The 18,657-nt window shown below is 42.9% G+C and overlaps 1 protein-coding gene across 2 annotated transcripts in view; it reads right to left on the reverse strand.

Moving 5' to 3' along the window:
- LOC126281614 (lipase 3-like) overlaps positions 1–18,657 on the reverse strand; it is a 143,274-nt gene that overhangs the window by 113,113 nt on the left and 11,504 nt on the right. Inside the window, exons 2-4 of one of the 2 annotated variants that reach the window (XM_049980725.1) lie at positions 13,670–13,865; positions 6,290–6,404; positions 1,754–2,000 (exon numbers count right to left, since the gene is read on the reverse strand). The exons of the other annotated variant lie outside the window; for it this stretch is intronic. Of the exons in view, the coding sequence (XP_049836682.1) occupies positions 1,754–2,000; positions 6,290–6,404; positions 13,670–13,865 (558 nt within the window). The remainder of the gene's footprint in view (positions 1–1,753; positions 2,001–6,289; positions 6,405–13,669; positions 13,866–18,657) is intronic. 2 annotated transcript variants of the gene reach the window in all.

Raw genomic sequence — 18,657 nt, forward strand, 5'->3', positions numbered from 1 at the left:
CATTTCGCGGCAGCCATTACCGGATGCTTTGTGCTGTGTCATCCTCATTGTTTTCTTATTTTGTAATTCTACTTCGTTAGCGCTCGCGGGGTAACGGAAATGTATAGTGGCCGAACTCCCGCCATGGCGATCGGGAAACAAAACCTGTCAACGTCTTTCTATCACACCGAAAGTCTTCCCCTAATGTCCGATTAGAGTTTTTTCGGTTCTACTTCTGCACCACTTACACTGTCGATTGTACAGGGTGACAATAATTGAACTACATGAAAATAAAACGTAAGTTAGTTACAAACTACGGCATGCTTACACTTTATTCAACCTACAAACGCTACTTCAGGTATTGTGATTTCAGTAACGAAATGTTTGATATGCCTGCCATCATTGGCAATGGTGTGGCGCATACGAATAGCGAAATTCTGTTTTACTCGCAAGTGCCGAAACATCGATTCTGTCGATGACCTCCTGAATGGCTGTTTTCAGGTCAGCAATGGTTTTGGTTATATCTGTAAACGTTGTCACTAGTACATCAGCACAAAAAGGAGTCGCATCAGATTTTGAGAATATGGCAGCCAATCAAGTCCCATGCCAGTGGCCTCTGGGTACCTCAGAGCCAGAATGCGGTCCCCAAAATGCTCCCCCGCGTCAAACACTGTTTCGATGGGGCCGAGCTCCGCCTTGCATGAGCCACATCTTGTCGAAATCAGGACCCCTTTGGATGATGCGGACGAAATCATCTTCTAAAACCTTCAAGAGCCGTTCAATAGTCACGGTGCCTTCAAGGAATATCGCACCGATTATTCCGTGACTGGATGTTGCACTCGGTCACCTGTTGAGGGTGAAGAGACTTCTCCATCGCGAAATGCGCATTCTCAGTCCCACAAATCCGCCAATTTCGCTTTTTGACGAACCTATACTAATGAAAGTGGGCTTCGTCGCTAAACCAAACCGTACCGTGAGTACTAATTCCAATCATGCCCCGCGGCTACCCGTGAAGTTTGAACGTCCTAAAGAAAACCGTTCAGAAATTATTAGAATTTTATTTCTAATAGTTTAATTATTGTCCCCCTGTATCTGCAGCGTTGTCACATATGGGATGCACGTTTATGAATGCCCACAAAAGGGCGAAATCAAGATTCTGCAGATTTTGTGATTATTGAATTGAGCCGGATAAGAAAAACGACGTCGAGAAACAAATCAGGGAAGGGTCTGTTCACCGGCAAGAAAATGCTGCTGCTTGTCAACAGAAATAGTCATGCGTTGAAAGCTTAAATAGAGCCAAAAGAAGGAAAACGAGCGAAGATCACTTTAGAAATTTTTTTTCGCAAAGGCAAAGGCAATCATACCGGTCAAATGCTCTCCAGTCACCCAATTTTTCTAACAGTCAATTTCAAAGCACCAAGGCTTCGTTTGAGGCATGTGACGTGACTATCTTTTTAATTTGTACGTCTTAATCATTAACAAACTAAAATAATTTAGAAGCGAATTTCGACAAAAATAGACACTAATTTGGCCAAAAATACATGCTATATTTTCAGGTCCCTAGTTAGGGCTCATCAGAGAATCTGTTTCTTAGGATTAAAGGACATGTAACTTTAAGGGCCGTTTTATATGCTACTTTCAGTGATGCTTCCTTGAGCTAGTTAACAGTAAAGTAAGAAGACATCAGTTAATACCACTACATGCAGGACAATCATTTTGCCGGTACCAAGCAATAAATGTAGAACGACCAGAAGAGGTGAAATGTGATACCTACCTCCACTTGGTCTATGAACTGCGACACGATTTGCAAGAGTGGATTGAACATGTGGTCCATGAAGGCGACGGGAGCCAGACTGAACATGACGCGGACCTTGCCGTTGTACTCGGGCCGCATTGTGGTCATCACGTAGAAGGAAGTGGTGCCCTGGGAGTGGCCAGCGTAGTACAGGTCGGCCTGGCCCGTCTTGGCCAGGATGTAGTCGATCTTGGCCGGCAGGTCGTAGTAGCCGATCTCGTGCCAACTGCACAGGCAAAACGTGGCCTGCTTGGTGAGCAATATCTGATAATTTTGTTACTTTAGTTTACTTTATGGGTGTCTCGAGGATCTTGTTCCTGGTAACTGGGCATGAAGTAGAATGTGTCTCTAATTCCACAAGTAAGATACACTTTCTCTGTGAAAATGGGTAAGTTTTGGCAGGACCGACTGCGGACCTCTGGTACAGAGCCGAGTAGGAGGTCTGAATGAGAGGCTTAGACGGTTCTGCGACCGTGTAGGTTGCAGATTCCTCGACTTGCCCCGTAGGGTTTCGCTGAATAGGTCAGGAGTCCACTAACGCGGGAGGTGGTTACACGTGCAGCATGAGCTGAGGGGTGTGGACTGAGCGGTTTTTTAAATTAGAAGGTCTCCGGATAACATAAAATGGCTTCAGTCTCAAATGGTGTAGGGCCAACGCAGGAAGAACTTAGATACAGGTATCATCGGTATAACAGTTGTAAACTGTCGTAGCTATGTTGGGAAAGTACCAGAGCTCCAAGGACTAATAGAAAGCATTGATGCTTAAATCGTGAGAGGCTTCCTGCCCGCATGTCGTGGTCATGCGGTAGCATTCTCGCTTCCCGCGCCCAGGTTCCCGGGTTCGATTCCCGGCGGGGTTAGGGATTTTCTCTGCCTCGCGATGGCTGGGTGTTGTGTGATGTCCTTCGGTTAGTTAGGTTTAAGTAGTTCTGAGTTCTAGGGGACTGATGACCATAGATGTTAAGTCCCATAGTGCTCAAAGTCATTTTTCGTTACAGGCACTGAAAGCTAGCTAAAGCCGGAGATAAGTTCAGCCGAAATTTTTGCGATGAAGCTAACGTTGTTCCGAAAGGATAGACTAAACACAGTTCGCGGTAATGTGTTTGTTGCAGTTACAAGAAGTTTAGCTTGTTGAAAAATTGAAGTAAATAGTTCCTGTGGGTTAGTATGGGCAGAGGTCACTATTGGCAACCAGAACTGACTATTGGCAACCATAACTGACGGAGTACATCAGGAATTTCAAATAAGAGCAGTACGTTTTGTATTATAGCGAAATAAGTGATGCAGAATTTGGGGTGGACATCATTAAAACAAAGGCGTTTTTTGCTGAGGGGGATCGTCTCGCGAAATTTCTGTCACTAACTTTCTGCTCGAATGCGAAAATATTTTGTTGACGCCGATCTACAATGGGAAAACAGAGGTCGCAAGGAAAGATATAGGTGTTCGTTTTTTCCGCGCGCTGTATGAGATTGGAATAACAGAGAAATATTGTGAAGGTGGTTCCATGAAACCTCTACCAGGCACTTAAATGTGATATAAAACAACAAACTGATAGCCAAGATCGCAGCAATTCTATTCATTTCATGAGTACTGGTTTTGGCGAAACTAAACCGCCATCATCGGATCTTAAGACACACACAAGTTACAACATCAAGGCAAAGCTGGTGATATTAAGAGTTGCCTATAATACGCAGGCCTTGCAAAACTGCCGTAAGTAGCACATAGGCGTCCAAGAGAAATTGTAACACATAGTTTTTTCGACTGTTCAGAGGTGTTAATAAACCCGCCCAAAGTTGTAAACAACCATGCATGAGCAGCGCATATTAGACGGAGGCGGTCCGACAGCTGATCAGTTCCAGTCATTCCACCAGGAAGCAGGTACACGGCTCGTGTTGTCTGTAGTTCAGCCATGCCTAGATGGTCAATACCGCGGTTCGATCACGTCCGCATCGTCACTTTGTGCCATGGAGGGCTCTCAACAAGGGAATTGTCCAGGGGTCTCTGATTGTTATTCGGACATGGAGGAGATACAGAGAGACAGGAGCCTCGCTCAGGTCGCCCAAGGGCTGCTACTGCAGTGGATGGCCGCTACCTATGGATTATGGCTCGGAGGAACCCTGACAGCAACGCCACCATGTTGAATAACGCTTTTTGTGTAGCCACAGGAAATCGTGTTACGACTCAAACTGTTCGCAGTAGGCTGCATGATGCGCAAAAAAAATGGTTCAAATGGCTCTGAGCACTATGGGACTCAACTGCTGTGGTCATTAGTCCCCTAGAACTTAGAACTACTTAAACCTAACTAACCTAAGGACATCACACACATCCATGCCCGAGGCAGGATTCGAACCTGCGACCGTAGCAGTCGCACGGTTCCGGACTGCGCGCCTAGAACCGCGAGACCACCGCGGCCGGCATGATGCGCAACTTCACTCCCGACGTCCATGGCGAGGTCCATCATTTCAACCACGACACCATGCAGTGCGGTACAGATGGGCCCAACAACAAGCCGAATGGACCACTCAGAATTGGCATCACGTTCTCTTCAGCGATAAGTATCGCATATGCCTTCAACGAGGCAATCGTCAGAGACGTGTTTGGAGGCAACCCGGTCAGGCTGAACGTCTTAGACACACTGTCCAGCGAGAGCAGCAGGGTGCAGGTTCTCTGCTGTTTTTGGGTGACATTATGTGGGGCCGACGTACGCCGCTGATGGTCACTGAAAACTCTTCAAACATTTTACATAAAACAAACGTTATTAACATTCTACATCTTATATCTTCTTTTTGACGTATTTATTTTTCAACATACTCGTCCTGGCGACGAACACATTTCTCCCGACAAGAGACGAGATGGTTGATACCGTCAGTGTAGAATGTTTGACTTCGTTGACGGAGCCACAGCCTCACCTGTATTTGCATCGCATCTTCACCATAAAAGTAAAGTCTTCGAAGGTGTTATTTAATTTTTGGAAACAGTTGAAAATCGGATGGGTCAAGTCGGGACTGTATGGATGTTGATTCATGGGCTTTGGATTTCTGCAAGATGCCGCAGCACTCGTGTGGAGTCTGACATTGTCATGCTCAAGGAGAGTGTGCTCCATGTGTGGACAAACTCTTAGAATTCGAAACTTGATTACAGCATTCTCACGCAGCGACATAGTTACACACCGCCAAGTTACACGCTACAATTAAGAGCCCTCTAGCGACAGAGGGCTGAAAATATGTAGGCATGAAGAATAAAGATGTAGAATATTAATAAATTCTTTATTTAAAAAGCTTTAAAAGCGTACATAAAAATTCAGTGGCTTTCGTTTCAGTACCCTCTCGTTAAAAGCGCAGCTGCTACTGCTCACACTATTATTATACATTCAAATGACAGTTTATATTCAAACTGTGACTGCATGTCGTGATTTTATATGATGTTATTGACAACAAGATTGTCGAATTGTGTCGTATTTAATGGAATGAAAAACCTGCCAGTATCTACATGGCTGACCACAAAGTTCTTGGAAAACATTAATAACGAAGAAATAAATAAAGTACATCTTCATCTATACAGGTATATTTGTATAGAGAGAAATAGCAAAACACCCTACAGTGAATCTTACAGAGTTCAACAAAACCAGTTGAAGGAAATGACGCTTGAAATTAAAATGTGTGAACTCAACGTAGTAAATGTTTACAGTCATGAGCTTCGAAAACTGAAGGGGTCATATGCTTGCAAAACTATAAAACACAAAGAGATTACCAAATTTTCTCAGTGACCTAAACAAGATAAAACCTTGAAATCGTCAAGAACAAAGACAAGTTTTAGTAACTGGTGCACTTAGAAGTTTATAATGCATAATCATACCATTCTCTACCATTGTAATATATATTTCTTTTCTGTCGTATCATGATAATTAAATCCTAAACAGCAAGAAATTTCGTACTTTTCCTCTCTGTGCTCAATGCGAATAAATTCTGGGACGCCAACTAACACGTGGAGCATCATAATATTGTTTATTTAGATGGTATTGTTTGCTTGATTCCTGCAACCAAAGTGGAACAAATTAGTTCATGTGTCTTCCAGATTATTAATTTCAATGTGAGTACATGCAGTACTAGTTCAGACGTGTATACACAATAGTAACACATACTTCAGTTTAATAACAGTAATACACATTTTTGGTATGTTGAAGACAATTAAGTGCCTAGAATAAACTTATTCGGTTTACTTTTAAATTTTAGCGACGAGTAATGAAAGACAGTCTTCATTTTAGCTCTGTAATTATGAACATTACTATTCGTTTACAATAGTAATGAATAATACGTTCAAAAATAGTGTCATCGTCAGGATAAACGATAGTAGTGATCCAGGTAAGCTGAAAGGATTCTTTAAGCCGTTTTTTAATCATATCTGTTTCGAATAAGCACTGAAGACACCAAGGCAGTACATGGTTTCCCCCTTTTAAGTACTCGTGAGACAGACGAAAATCTTAGAACGTAACAGTACACCTCAATTTACCCTTACCTGAATTGCCAGAACTCGCTTGAGTCCGGGTTGATGGAAGTATGGTTCCTGGAGTACTTGTTGCCACGTGCGTTTCCAAGCCATACGTCGAAGCCAGCGTCTGCCAGAATGTATGCTGCGAAAAAGTACAACGTTATACAAACTACTTCAAAACTCCTGTTTAAAGAATACAGCTAGTAGGTCAACTGTTTTCACTCTGCAAACAGGAATTTATTTGATGTTCTGGTTTTTACGACTAATTCCAATAAATTACTCATCAAAAGTTGTTCCAGTTAAATAACTAGAATACTTAGCAAAATGTAATCCCTAGTTTAATTAGCCTTTAGACAATATGCAGTCATTCTCAACTACCTTATTCTAGGCGTATACTAAGCCTGCACCGTAAATTTCCGTTTAACCCTCTGAGTTGCAGTAGTTTCTGCCCGAAACTACAACCTAGTTTCTACCTGAAACCACCACTTGGTTGGATGTACGAGTTCCTTTAGCCTGAAACGACAGATGTTGACACAAGACATCAAGTGGTATAGCGCTACGAATGTGTTGCATTGAAGTAACCAGTTTTAGCATTTAGAGGAACATCAAAGGAACAGTCGGCACGGATATTGTGCTACGTGGTTGTAGGATGTTGTGACATGCAGTTTTCTTTTTTTTTTTTTTTTTACAGTTCTATTGAGGAGATCACTGAAAGTGAATGTAAGTATTTCTAAAGTTATTTTAAAATAAATCTGTGATCGTACTACCGCTTTAAAGGGTGATTTCAAATGAAACATCTCGATAGTATACAGTTTTCATGTAAAATTTATTGAAGTTTAGGATTATAATGGAGGGAGTCAGAAGCAAAAGGGCTCATTTCACTTCTTGTGGTTTTGAGAACTACCTTGAGATCTTAAAACGAACATTCCAGTGTTTGTGTGTGTTAGACAGGAAAATACTTTGTAGCATTTTCTTTTCGCATGCTCGAATAATAGGTTGATATAAATGATAAGTCTTATATCACAATTCGTGATCTCTTAGCATCAGGAATACTGTGTGTTAAGAAGAATGTGATTTATATTTTCTCTATAAGGATTAACTATTGGTTATTGTTAATTCAATTATCATAAAATTTAGAGCTATAAAAACATTTATGTGCAGTGGGTAACACTAGCGAAACTTAACAAGAAAAAATACTGTTTAATGCATTATTTCACTACTGAAAATATCTCACACCACTTAAGTAGCTTCCCTTTTCTTTCACGTATCTTAAAAGGTCATATCGTTTAAGGCTAACCGGCTGATGACCTTTACTACGGATGCACACGATTTGCCCGAACACTTAGGGGACTCGGTGGATTGTCTGCCGCAAGTAATGGGTATAATGGCAGGGGCACTACGAATGTAGCGTGTGGACTATAAGTTGAGAATATGGGTCTCAAGGGGAGCGTGCCGGCGATAAATCCCTGCAGTCGCACTATCCTCTGTGCCCCCGGTGGCTCAGATGGATAGAGCGGCTGCCATATAAGCCGGAGATCCAGGGTTCGAGTCCCGGTCGGGGCACACATTTTCAGCAGCTAATGGTGTAGATTTAATTGTAATTTCATATCTGTGCAATTCCCTCTATACGTTCCAAGTGTCAGCTGTAGCCAAAACAGTGTCCTGTGCAGTTGCGAGTGCGTGATGTCGGAGACAAGTAAACGTGGGCCAATTATTGGTGCTCGCATACTGGTGAGTGCTTCTGTAACCAAGCTAGCCGAAGTATTTGCTGCTTCAAAGAGGTACCGTATCCAAGATTTATACCGCAGAAAGGAAAATCGGAAAAACACCATCCGCTAAGTCGCAAAATATCTGCAGCGATTGTGACAGGCGGTCACTGAATGGGATTGTTACGAAAAATAGACAGGACGAGAACTCAGAATCATTGCAGGTTTGAATGTCGCAACTTCGAAATCTGTCACCATTAAAACAACCCGAAGAGACCTCGAGAAGATCGGATTTTCAGGACGAACTGTAATCGCAAAACGATCCATCAGGGATGCAAATGCCCGAAACAGTAAAACGTGATGTCGAAGCCATAAAATCTGGATTATGTAGCAATGGTGTAGGCAGCCACAAAACGCACGGTAAATTATGCGCTGCCTCGCTCTTTCCACAGTCCAAATGAATGCATACACTACACAGCGAGACACAGCTATAGCGTGCGCGATGTTTGGCGCTCACAGCCCGTCTCCCCTGTCCCAGCCAGTTCCGGGCGTGCACTGTGCGGACGGCCGGGTAGAAAAAATTCTCACATGCAGCGAGAGTCCGGTAGCTGCTGCACGCTTGTGGCGCGTTGCACCAATACAGAACAAATTTATTTATTTATCGTATGGCTTTACCAGTGCAAGTGCGGTATTGACATCGCAAATTTACATAACATAACATATAAATACAAATATACATATACACACATACATAATAATATAAACAGAACAAACACCAGTCATTATTAAATCTGAGCAAACTTGAAATATAATCACAGCTACAATTCGTCAAAAAGTTATGTCCAAATGTGACACCCATTTACTGGCAGCAGGGCTGGCCTCCACGAAGTCTCTCCAGTCACCACAGAATCTTCGCAGTGGGCAATCTCGCACTAGATGTTGTAATGTTTGTTCATCAGTTTCACAGTCACACATTGGGTTATCATTGGCGCCCCATTTGTACAGCACGGATTTAGTTCTCGCGTGTCCAGTTCTCACACGGTTAAGCTGGCACCAGATTTTACGAGGAAGCTGCATTCGTGGGAGTTGTTGGCTGGGGTCCTCTATATTGTGTCGGTTAATGTCACGATTGTCCCACTTGGTTTTCCAGCATTTGTGGCAGTCGTAGGTATTTCCTCGGGCAAGTGTTCTGTCTTCCCATATTGGCGCTCTTGATTAAGGCGATATCGACAGCGGTCATCTAGTACTTGGTGTATCGGTAGTACTCTTGCCTTATCTGAGTGATTTATTTTTTGTCATTCCTGAATTGTTGCCTGCTGTCTACGGATATCAGGCGGAGTGATGTTTGAGAGGACATGAAGCCATTCTAGAGGTGTTGACTTTAGTGCCCCTGTTATTGTCCTCATGGCTTCATTGATCTGGGCGTCAATCTTCTTTACATGGGCACTCCTACTCCACGCTGGGGCACAGTACTCTGTCACGGAATAGACGTGTGATATTGCTGCAACACGTAGTGTATTTGCGTCCGCTCCCCATGTGGTACCTGCTAATCTCTGGATGATGTTATTTCGCGTTTTCAATTTCTGGCTAGTTAATTTCAGGTAAGTGACCTGTCAAGAGTTATGCCTAAATATCTGGGAAATTTGTTATGTTTAATTCGTTTTCCGCGGAAAGGAAAGTGTGTAAACAACCTCCAAGATCGTGTCTCCCGGGCAACGGGCTGCATCAGCAGCACGGCAGAAAGTTTACACAAACGGCGACCAAGTGCACCCTCAGCGAAGAAACAGAACAAATGGAAAGACGTAATTTGGTGGTACAAGTCTTGTTTCACACTATGTCCAACTTCTCGGCGAGTTTTAAGTCCCAAAGTGAAACCTGAGACGGGCTCGGTGTTGATTTGGGCCGGCATATTGTGGTGAGCCATGCGTGGCTTATGTCCGTGCCATATTTCATTTGACATCCTGTTTTTACTGTTCTATCACCTCGTTATGATAATTTCAATTACTGGTGTCACTGAGTTGCCGTCAGTGGCAGCAACGGCGTTTATCTTTTCTGACTGCTATTACTTCCCGGTTGTCGTGTGTTGTTAGTTCTACTCTGCCAGTCAGCTGGAACGCTCTAGCAATGGAGTTCGGACCTGGCAGTGTTTGAATTAGGACGCGGCAGAAGTTCAGTCGGGGCGCGGCTGCAGTGAGGTCCGGACAGCCATGACTCGCGCGACGGTTGCCGATACATATCACTTGAGTGCGGATCACATTGGTTGGTCGTCTTGTCGGACGACGTGTATGTTGGCCGGCGATCGCTTATGGGTTGCCTCTGTGTGCCGACTCGTGATTCATCCTTGTTATTGCACAGTCGTTGCCGTTAGTATTGTCTAGTCCTTCGTGCAAGTGTTCGTGAAGCTGTCTGTAGATTGTAATGTCGACCGCTCAGTTATTTTAGTGCTGTCTCCGTGCTGATGTGTGGCTGTCGGTCCGTTGGTGTGGATCAGCCAGGAAATTTCCGTGGGGCGCTGTGGGCCGGGTCCGCTGGCAGTCTCTACGCAGTGTCGGAGTGTGTGGAAGCTGTTCCGACTGCTACGAGGTTCGTGGCTCAGGACATCGAAGTTTAGAGGTGATTTAATTACCGAAGCCAGACCGTTCACATTTTGCCGTCGGTTTTCATGGTTGGTTGTTGGGGGTATTCCCGTGAGCAACAGCGAGTGTTCGAGTTAGCGAAGGTTTGGCCACTATCCGGTGCAGTTTACCTGTATTTGAAGTCCAAGTGCACCAGCGGAATTTTCTTACTTGTGGCCGTTAGCGTTCCGGTTACCTTCCTTGGCCGCTGACGTAAAATTGAGGCAGTGTCCTTTCCTCACCGTGTTGTCGCTGTCCAACAGGTGTGTGTTGTTTTGACAGCTTATGCATACTTGGTTGTGGGCGGCTACGCCTTTTACGTTTTGGCTTTGGAATTCCTTGTGCACTGATCGGGTGGAAAGCAAGTCGTCTTGTCAGAGGGTCCGTTGACTCTCTTGGTTGGGCTGCCGACAGATCGGATGTAGTTGGGCCGACTACCTGTCTCCCCTAAGCGAAAGTTAATATTTCAAGTGCAGACCGACCCCCGCAAATTTCTGAGCGCCGCTGTCCATACTGCCTTTTCTTATTGGTGTTTGATTGTGTATTTTAATGGCTTGTAGCCAATGGTTTGAATTTGCATGCTTTTAGTTGGGCTTCAAATAATGGGCCTTCAGCCGCTTTAAAATTGAAAGTTTATTACTTGTCAAGTCTTGCATTGTTTAGGCCTTGAGCCTCATGTACAATATTTTTTGGATAAAATTTTGGGCCTTCTGCCTTTTGAAAATTTATTGTAGTTGTGTTTTTCAATAATGGGCCTTCAGCCGCTTTCAAATTTAAATTTCTTAATTGTTAAATCTTACATTGTTTGGGCCGTCAGTCTTTGTAAATTATTGTTTAAAGATAAAGCTTTGGGCCTTCTGCCTACTAAAAATTATATTAGTTCTTTTAAGAAATCGGTCTTCAGCCGTTTTTAAATTAAAGTTCATATCTTTCAAGTATCAGACTGTGTGGGGCCTTCAGCCTAATTGTAGATAAAGCCTTCTGCCTTGTGAGTGTGTGGGTATTTTTTTTAATTAATTTTACCTTCAGTTTTAAATCACGGGCGTTCAGCCGTTTTTAAATTAAACTTGTTTGCTTCTCAAGTGTTAGACTTGTTGGGCCATCAGGCAAGTTACAGAACTTACTTATGTGAGGCCTTCTGCCTTCTAAATATTCTGTTTTGAGTCTGAATTTTAAGTTAATGGCTTTCAGCCGTTTTTAAATTTAACTCCTTAAGGCATAAGGTAGTGTGGCCTATTCAGCCAATAAGTAAGTTCAAAAATTTTTGCTGTATTGTTTGGACAACTAAATAAAGTTATATGTGTTTAAGTGTAACAGACAGCCCCTTTTTGGCACCGTTCCACAATTCCAACTGCCGGCCGTAGTGGCCGTGCGGTTGTACGCGCTACAGTCTGGAACCGAGCGACCGGTACGGTCGCAGGTTCGAATCCTGCCTCGGGCATGGATGTGTGTGATGTCCTTAAGTTAGTTAGGTTTGATTAATTCTAAGTTCTAGGCGACTGATGACCTCAGAAGTTAAGTTGCATAGTGCTCAGAGCCATCTGAACCATTTTTGGACAATTCCAGCTACCTCTTCTGTCCTGCGGACTTAACCAGGGCCCATGGTTACTGCCAAGGATTCTGTGTCCATTTTGGCTGATCAGATCCATCCCATGGTACAGTGTTTTTTTCTCCAATGGTGATGCTGTGTTCCAAGACAAGACTAACTGTCCGACGTCTAGTACTGGATTCGTGAGCACGAAGATGAACCATCGGATCTCTCTTGGCTATCACACTCGCCGGATCTCTATACTGTTGAGCATTTGTCGTCTTCTTTGAAGAGAACGGTGCGTGGTCGCTATCGACATCCAGCATCGTTACCTGAACTTGGCATCATTCTTCAGGAATAATGGTATGACATACCCTTGTAAATCATAAGGCGCCTGTATTTCTTTATTTCAAGTCGAAGCTCTTTGAATGCCAACGTATTCCCTACACCGTATTAGGGGCGGTAATGTGTTTTTCGTGCTTGCTTATTTTTGTCCACCCCTGTATATTTAGAGATATATCGGGTGATCAAAAAGTCAGTACAAATTTGAAAACTTAATAAACCACGGAATAATGTAGATAGAGGGGTAAAAATTGACGCACATGCTTGGAATGACATGGGGTTTTATTAGAACAAAAAAAAACAAATTTCACAAAATGTCCGATAGATCTCTTGCGCGCGTCGATTGGTGATGATCGTGTGCTCAGCCACCACTTTCGTCATGCTTGCCCTCCCAGGTCCCCAGACCTCAGTCCGTGCGATTATTGACTTTGGGGTTACCTGAAGTCACAAGTGTATCGTGATCGACCTACATCTTTAGGGATGCTGAAAGCCAACATCCGACCACAATGCCTCACCATAACTCAGGACATGCTTTACAGTGCTGTTAACAACATTATTCCTCGACTACAACTATTTTTGAGGAGTGATGGTGGACATATTGAGCATTTCCTGTAAAGAACATCATCTTTGCTTTGTCTTACTTTGTTATGCTAATTATTGCTATCCTGGTCAGATGAAGCGCCATCTGTCGAACAATTTTTTGAACCTTTTTTTTTTGGCTCTAAGAAAACCCCATGTCATTCCAAGAATGTGTGTCAATCTGTACCTCTCTATCTACATTATTCCGTGATTTATTCAGTTTTCAAATTTATACTGACTTTTTGATCACCTGGTAGTTTCTTTGTATCCTCGATTGATGCTGAGCAAAAAGAATTTCGAATGAGACGGTTTATATTTATAGAACAATTGTGTTTATGTGACCCTTTTGTGCGTGCGGTAGGGTTCTCGCTTCCCACGCCCGGGTTCCCTGGTTCGATTCCCGGCGGGGTCAGGGATTTCCTCAACCTCGTGATGGCTGGGTGTTGTGTCTTGTCCTTACGTTAGTTAGGTTTAAGTAGTTCTAAGTTCTAGGGGACTGATGACCATAGATGTTAAGTCCCATAGTGCTCAGAGCCATTTGAACCATTTTTTTGACCCTTTAGTGAGAAGCAATTAACCAAATAATGTAGATTGTAAGCCCACAGGTCTGCGCGTTGTTGCTGATGCGGCGCCTTACCAAAAGCCTTGTCGGGCCCCATGACCACCCAGTCTGCGGCGCTGGACTCTAGGCCGTGCACGAGCAGGATGGGGTAGCGGGACGGGTCCTTCGCCTTGGGGCTGGAGGGGATCCGGTACATGCGCAGAATGTAGCCGTCAGCCGTCGTCACGAAATGCTCCTCCACTGGGTAGCCGTACTTCCGGATCAGCTCGGGCTGCAACCAACGACGTACAGGGTCTTAGGTCACAAGAGAAGGTCAAAATCGTAGTGGTGTCATCGTTCTGATTCATTCCTGATGCCGTTCAACCTCGGCTGAGAAAATAACACCAATCAGTATGGAGCTGTTGGAGGGCAAGTGTTGATTGCACCTTGCTAACACAATAGACTGTTCACATTTCGCGGTGTAGTGGCTGCCGCCATGGTAGCTCGGCTAGCCAACCTGTGTAGTGAAAAAAAAAGCTGGGAAGATTGGTTAAACAGGACAGGCGGCGAACTGTGGCGCAATTAACATCAGACTTTCATGCTGGGCACACTATATGTGTGGCTGAATACACAGGGCACCGACGGACCACCGCATCCGACGACCCCTAATGCATCAACATTAACACCACGACATCAGCAACTACGACTGAAATGGGTACGGGGCCATCAGCGCTGGACGCTGGCTCAGTGGCAGAGCATTGCATGGTCTGATTAACCCCGAAACCTTCTTCATCTTGCCGATGGGAGGTTGCGAATCCTTCGTCTTCCAGGGAAATAGCTTCTTCTCACCTGTACTGCGGGACGAAAACAAGCTGGTGGCGTCTCCATTATGCTCTGAGGAACATTAACACGAGTATCCATGAGACCAGTGGGGTTAGTGCAAGGCACCATGACGGCCAAGGAGTACTGTACAATAGTTGCAGACAACGTACACCCTTCCTCGACGCCAATGGCGTTTTTCAACAAGATAATGCTCCATGTCACAAAGCTAGGACTGTGATGAAGTGGTTCGAGTGACCCAGTGGTGAATTTCATCTGATGCGCTGGCACCCTACTCACCAGATCTTAAATCTATCGAATACATGTGGAATGTGATTGAACGTGGCGGTAGAGGTTCATCGCCCCCTCCATCAATTTACGAGAATTAGATGACTTGTGCTGCAGATGTGATCCGAATCCCTCCAGCGACTTCCAAGGCCTCATTGCTTCCATGAAACGACGCGTCGCCCCTGTTATCCGTGCCGAAGGTGGACATACCGGCTATTAGGTAGCTGTTCATAATGTTCTGGCTGATCAGTGATTGAGGGTGAAACACAGAAATGTTAGGGAATAGATTATTCAAAGTATTGGAATATAATGGTCTAGACAAGCCTATTTCATCTGATCTGTTCCCAGTGCTGGAAGTTTATTTATTTGAAAAGTTAAGGGCTTAAAAACTCACTTGAAGATCTCAAAGAAAGAGAGAATTAATTTAGATGCATATGCTATACACCTCTTTTATTGACAGATATTTATTTTAACACTAAAAAAGGTACGTGGGAGGCTTAGGTTTCCCAGATGGTAGATTAGCAACATATAAAGAATATGAAACCACTGGTCTAATTTAGAAACTAATTGTAGTGATGTTATAAATTAAAATTCAACTGTAATTTTGAAGGTTTTCGAATTTTTTATTTTGTTTTTAGGTTATGAAACGACGAACAACGTTTTGAATATATCAGGAAAGCAAAATTATTATTCCATTCCTTCTACCAGACATATCAACCTTTCGTTGATGGCATTAAAACTGACATTAATGCCGATAAAACTGAACAAATCACGTTCTAGTCTCGAATTACGTGTTAATTCAAAATAAACAGGAGATGACGAAATAGTGATTTCATATTTCTTTCGCAGCATGAGAATTGGCTTCTGACATAACGCCCATTTTTTTTCCTTGTTGACATGGTTCAGCCCAAGTAGACGTGTAATATTTCGGGCCTGAATAATAATTACAGTTCATGGTCAAGTTTTAAGAAGTGCTACAAGACCGCCACCCCTCTTCTTGTTATGTTATTTGTAATTTTATCGCATGGGCAGATGTAGAGATTATGGTTTATACCTTTATCTATACATACATCTCTGTGCCCTCCAGTCTTGTGAGAATATTAAATTCAAGATAATACAGATATTATGGCTATCTTGTCTTGCGTGGAAAATTCCTCCAAGCCCGTTAGATTTTACAGTGATAACATTCACCACACACTAATTGCTGTTTTCATATAAGATGTTATCTGCCGCTGGATGTTCCGAAGACAGTGATTACAGGAAATGCCAGAGATAATTACAGGAAGAAAATTTAAGTAAAAGGATGTGTTTATGCACCAAGCATTGACGAAACAAAAGATTCTGGTCCGGTGACAACAGACGCTCCCGAAGTATCTACAAATAAAAATCGAAATAACCGAAATACCAAGAGTTTCTAGCGTAATATTTTCCACCCTATTCGAAGCCATTAAACAACCACGATCAATTTACTTCTAGCAGCGAAATGTCAGATTCAAATAAGACCACTGTGCTTACACTCACAAACATATTACACCAACGATCAGGATTTGAACTGCAGTGCTGGCCGTGAGATACAATCTCTTACCTTGTTAGTAAGAAACAAGCAGCTGGAGGCTCTCCTGAGAATACAAACAAATTCAAATTAAATATTGCTATTTCATGTCCATTTACTGACACAGACGATATGATTCGCTTAAAGCTGTATTTGCTGTGCTGGCAAAGAAAAACTTACTTTTCTCCTACAATGACTGGAGGAAATCATTTGTATGTAGAAGAAATCAGTTGTGTGTAGTTATTTTATCTTTTGTCTTGGTTAAAAAAAAATATAACAATACTGCTTGTTTTCCTTTTTCCAGCTATCTTCTTTCAGAATATCTTTTTAATTCTTCCTATTCTTCTTTTTAAATATCGGCGTATTCTTCTGGCAGCTGTAATTATGCTTAGTTTAGTTTCTGGAAGTTCTACTCATTTTATACAGCTGACAAATTATTTTAACTGAAAATTAGTCATCGACGCTCTGCATGTCTCCGCCAAACTACAACGACAACACCTACTAAATTATATTTGTTTCCATGACCAGTAATGTTTCAGAATACCGTGAAGCTATTTGCATCTGCAGGTATACCTACATTACCAAAATAACTTGTTTTGTATACCACATTCTTCGTTGTATGTATGTGAAGATTTATACATGAGCCCCGAGAGATATATGCCTATTTGTATATAAACTATAGACCAATCACTCTTCAATAAGTAATGTGTAAGACATTTACTAAAATAATTAATAACTGCAGACCAAATAGTAATGGAGTTACTCAGATGAAGCAACGAACTTGTAGAAGTGGATATAACACAAGGGACCACTTACGTGTAAAGAATGAGATTACAGAACGGTACAAACACCTTAAGTGCCGGCCGCGGTGGTCTCGCGGTTAAGGCGCTCAGTCCGGAACCGCGTGACTGCTACGGTTGCAAGTTCGAATCCTGCCTCGGGCATGGATGTGTGTGATGTCCTTAGGTTATTAGGTTTAAGTAGTTCTAAGTTCTAGGGGACTGATGACCACAGCTGTTAAGTCCCATAGTGCTCAGAGCCATTTGAACCATTTTTTGAAACACCTTAAGTGGAATTTCCGGGAGCTTTTGACTCAACGAATTCTCCAGAACAGCTATATCTACATACACAATCCGCAAGCCAGCATAGTGTGCAGGGCTGAAGGTACCTTGTACGAGGACTAGTCCCATCTGAGAAAGCGACTCGCTATACGCTTCCTTCCGAGCGCGGTCGTTATAAGAGATGTGTGTTGGTAGCTGTAGAACCTTACTGTAATTAATCGCAAGTGCTAGTTTTCTAGTCATTCTCAACGGTGTTTCGCGAAAAGAACTTCTTCGTCCAGGGATTGCCATTTCAGTTGACTCAGATTTTCCGTATCGCTCGCGTTTTTATTGAACATACCGTAACAGATGTAATAGCGTGCCTCTGAGCTCCTTTTATGTGTTCCTTTAATCTGAGCTGGTGGCGATCGGAAGTAGTAGAACAAAGCAGCTCCTGCAGTCTGCCTGGTTGGCAGCTCTCTTGTCCCCCACCCCCCTCACTGTCTCTCTCTCTTTCTCTGTCTCTCTCTCACTTCTCTAGGCCTATTATTGGCCAGGAAATGTGCGACAGCCCGCATCGTTAACAGGCTTATCCCGTAACACTAATCTTCATACAGATTCATCGCTCTTGTTCTGTAGACTATGCTGTAAGTATCATGAATTACCAGCAGTATTATTAATTATTTTTGGCATGCTGAAGAAAAAATAAAGTTTCCTTTTGGTACAAGTTGTCGGCATACGGGTAGATGCAAACAGTTTCACAGATTTCGATACAAAGGTTGCCACGTAATCATGACTTCTTTAATTTCATAGTCGGAAAAAGCCATTGTCACACATATGCTGATATAAGTTTTGTGCCCTGATAGCAGCCTCTTGCTCAATCAAAGATCTTCCTGAGACAAACAGAACTCCGACAGTTTAGACGTAAACCAATTTGTCTTTTAAACGGGAATTGCATTGCAGATGGGTCAGATCCATCTCCACACGCACAAGGACTATTTCGACTGAATCAGCGAACATTGATGAAAACAGTTCGAAAACCGATGGAAGATTGGCAGTGTTCTCAAAACGTCTAGAAAACTATCCCTGTAATTCTTTGAAAGCCACAACTAAATATTCAAAATTCTCCTTTTCTTTGACATCAGTGAGTTTATGTAAATAGACTGTGTTTTTGTCAGAATGTGTGGACTTCACAATTTGATTTGATTTTTAGATGTATCCCCTTCATATCAGAAATAAGTTGTTTCTCACCTTGCAACGTATTACTGTGGGCAATGTTCAGTCATGTCGACTTACAATTGGAGTTCTGCAATCCATTCTGCATATTCTGATTTTCGTTCCTTCTTTCCATTTTCCTCCATAAATCTAAAAATCGTTCCATGCAT

This window comes from Schistocerca gregaria, chromosome 7 (assembly GCF_023897955.1).
Source record: "Schistocerca gregaria isolate iqSchGreg1 chromosome 7, iqSchGreg1.2, whole genome shotgun sequence".
Classification (NCBI taxonomy): domain Eukaryota; kingdom Metazoa; phylum Arthropoda; class Insecta; order Orthoptera; family Acrididae; genus Schistocerca; species Schistocerca gregaria.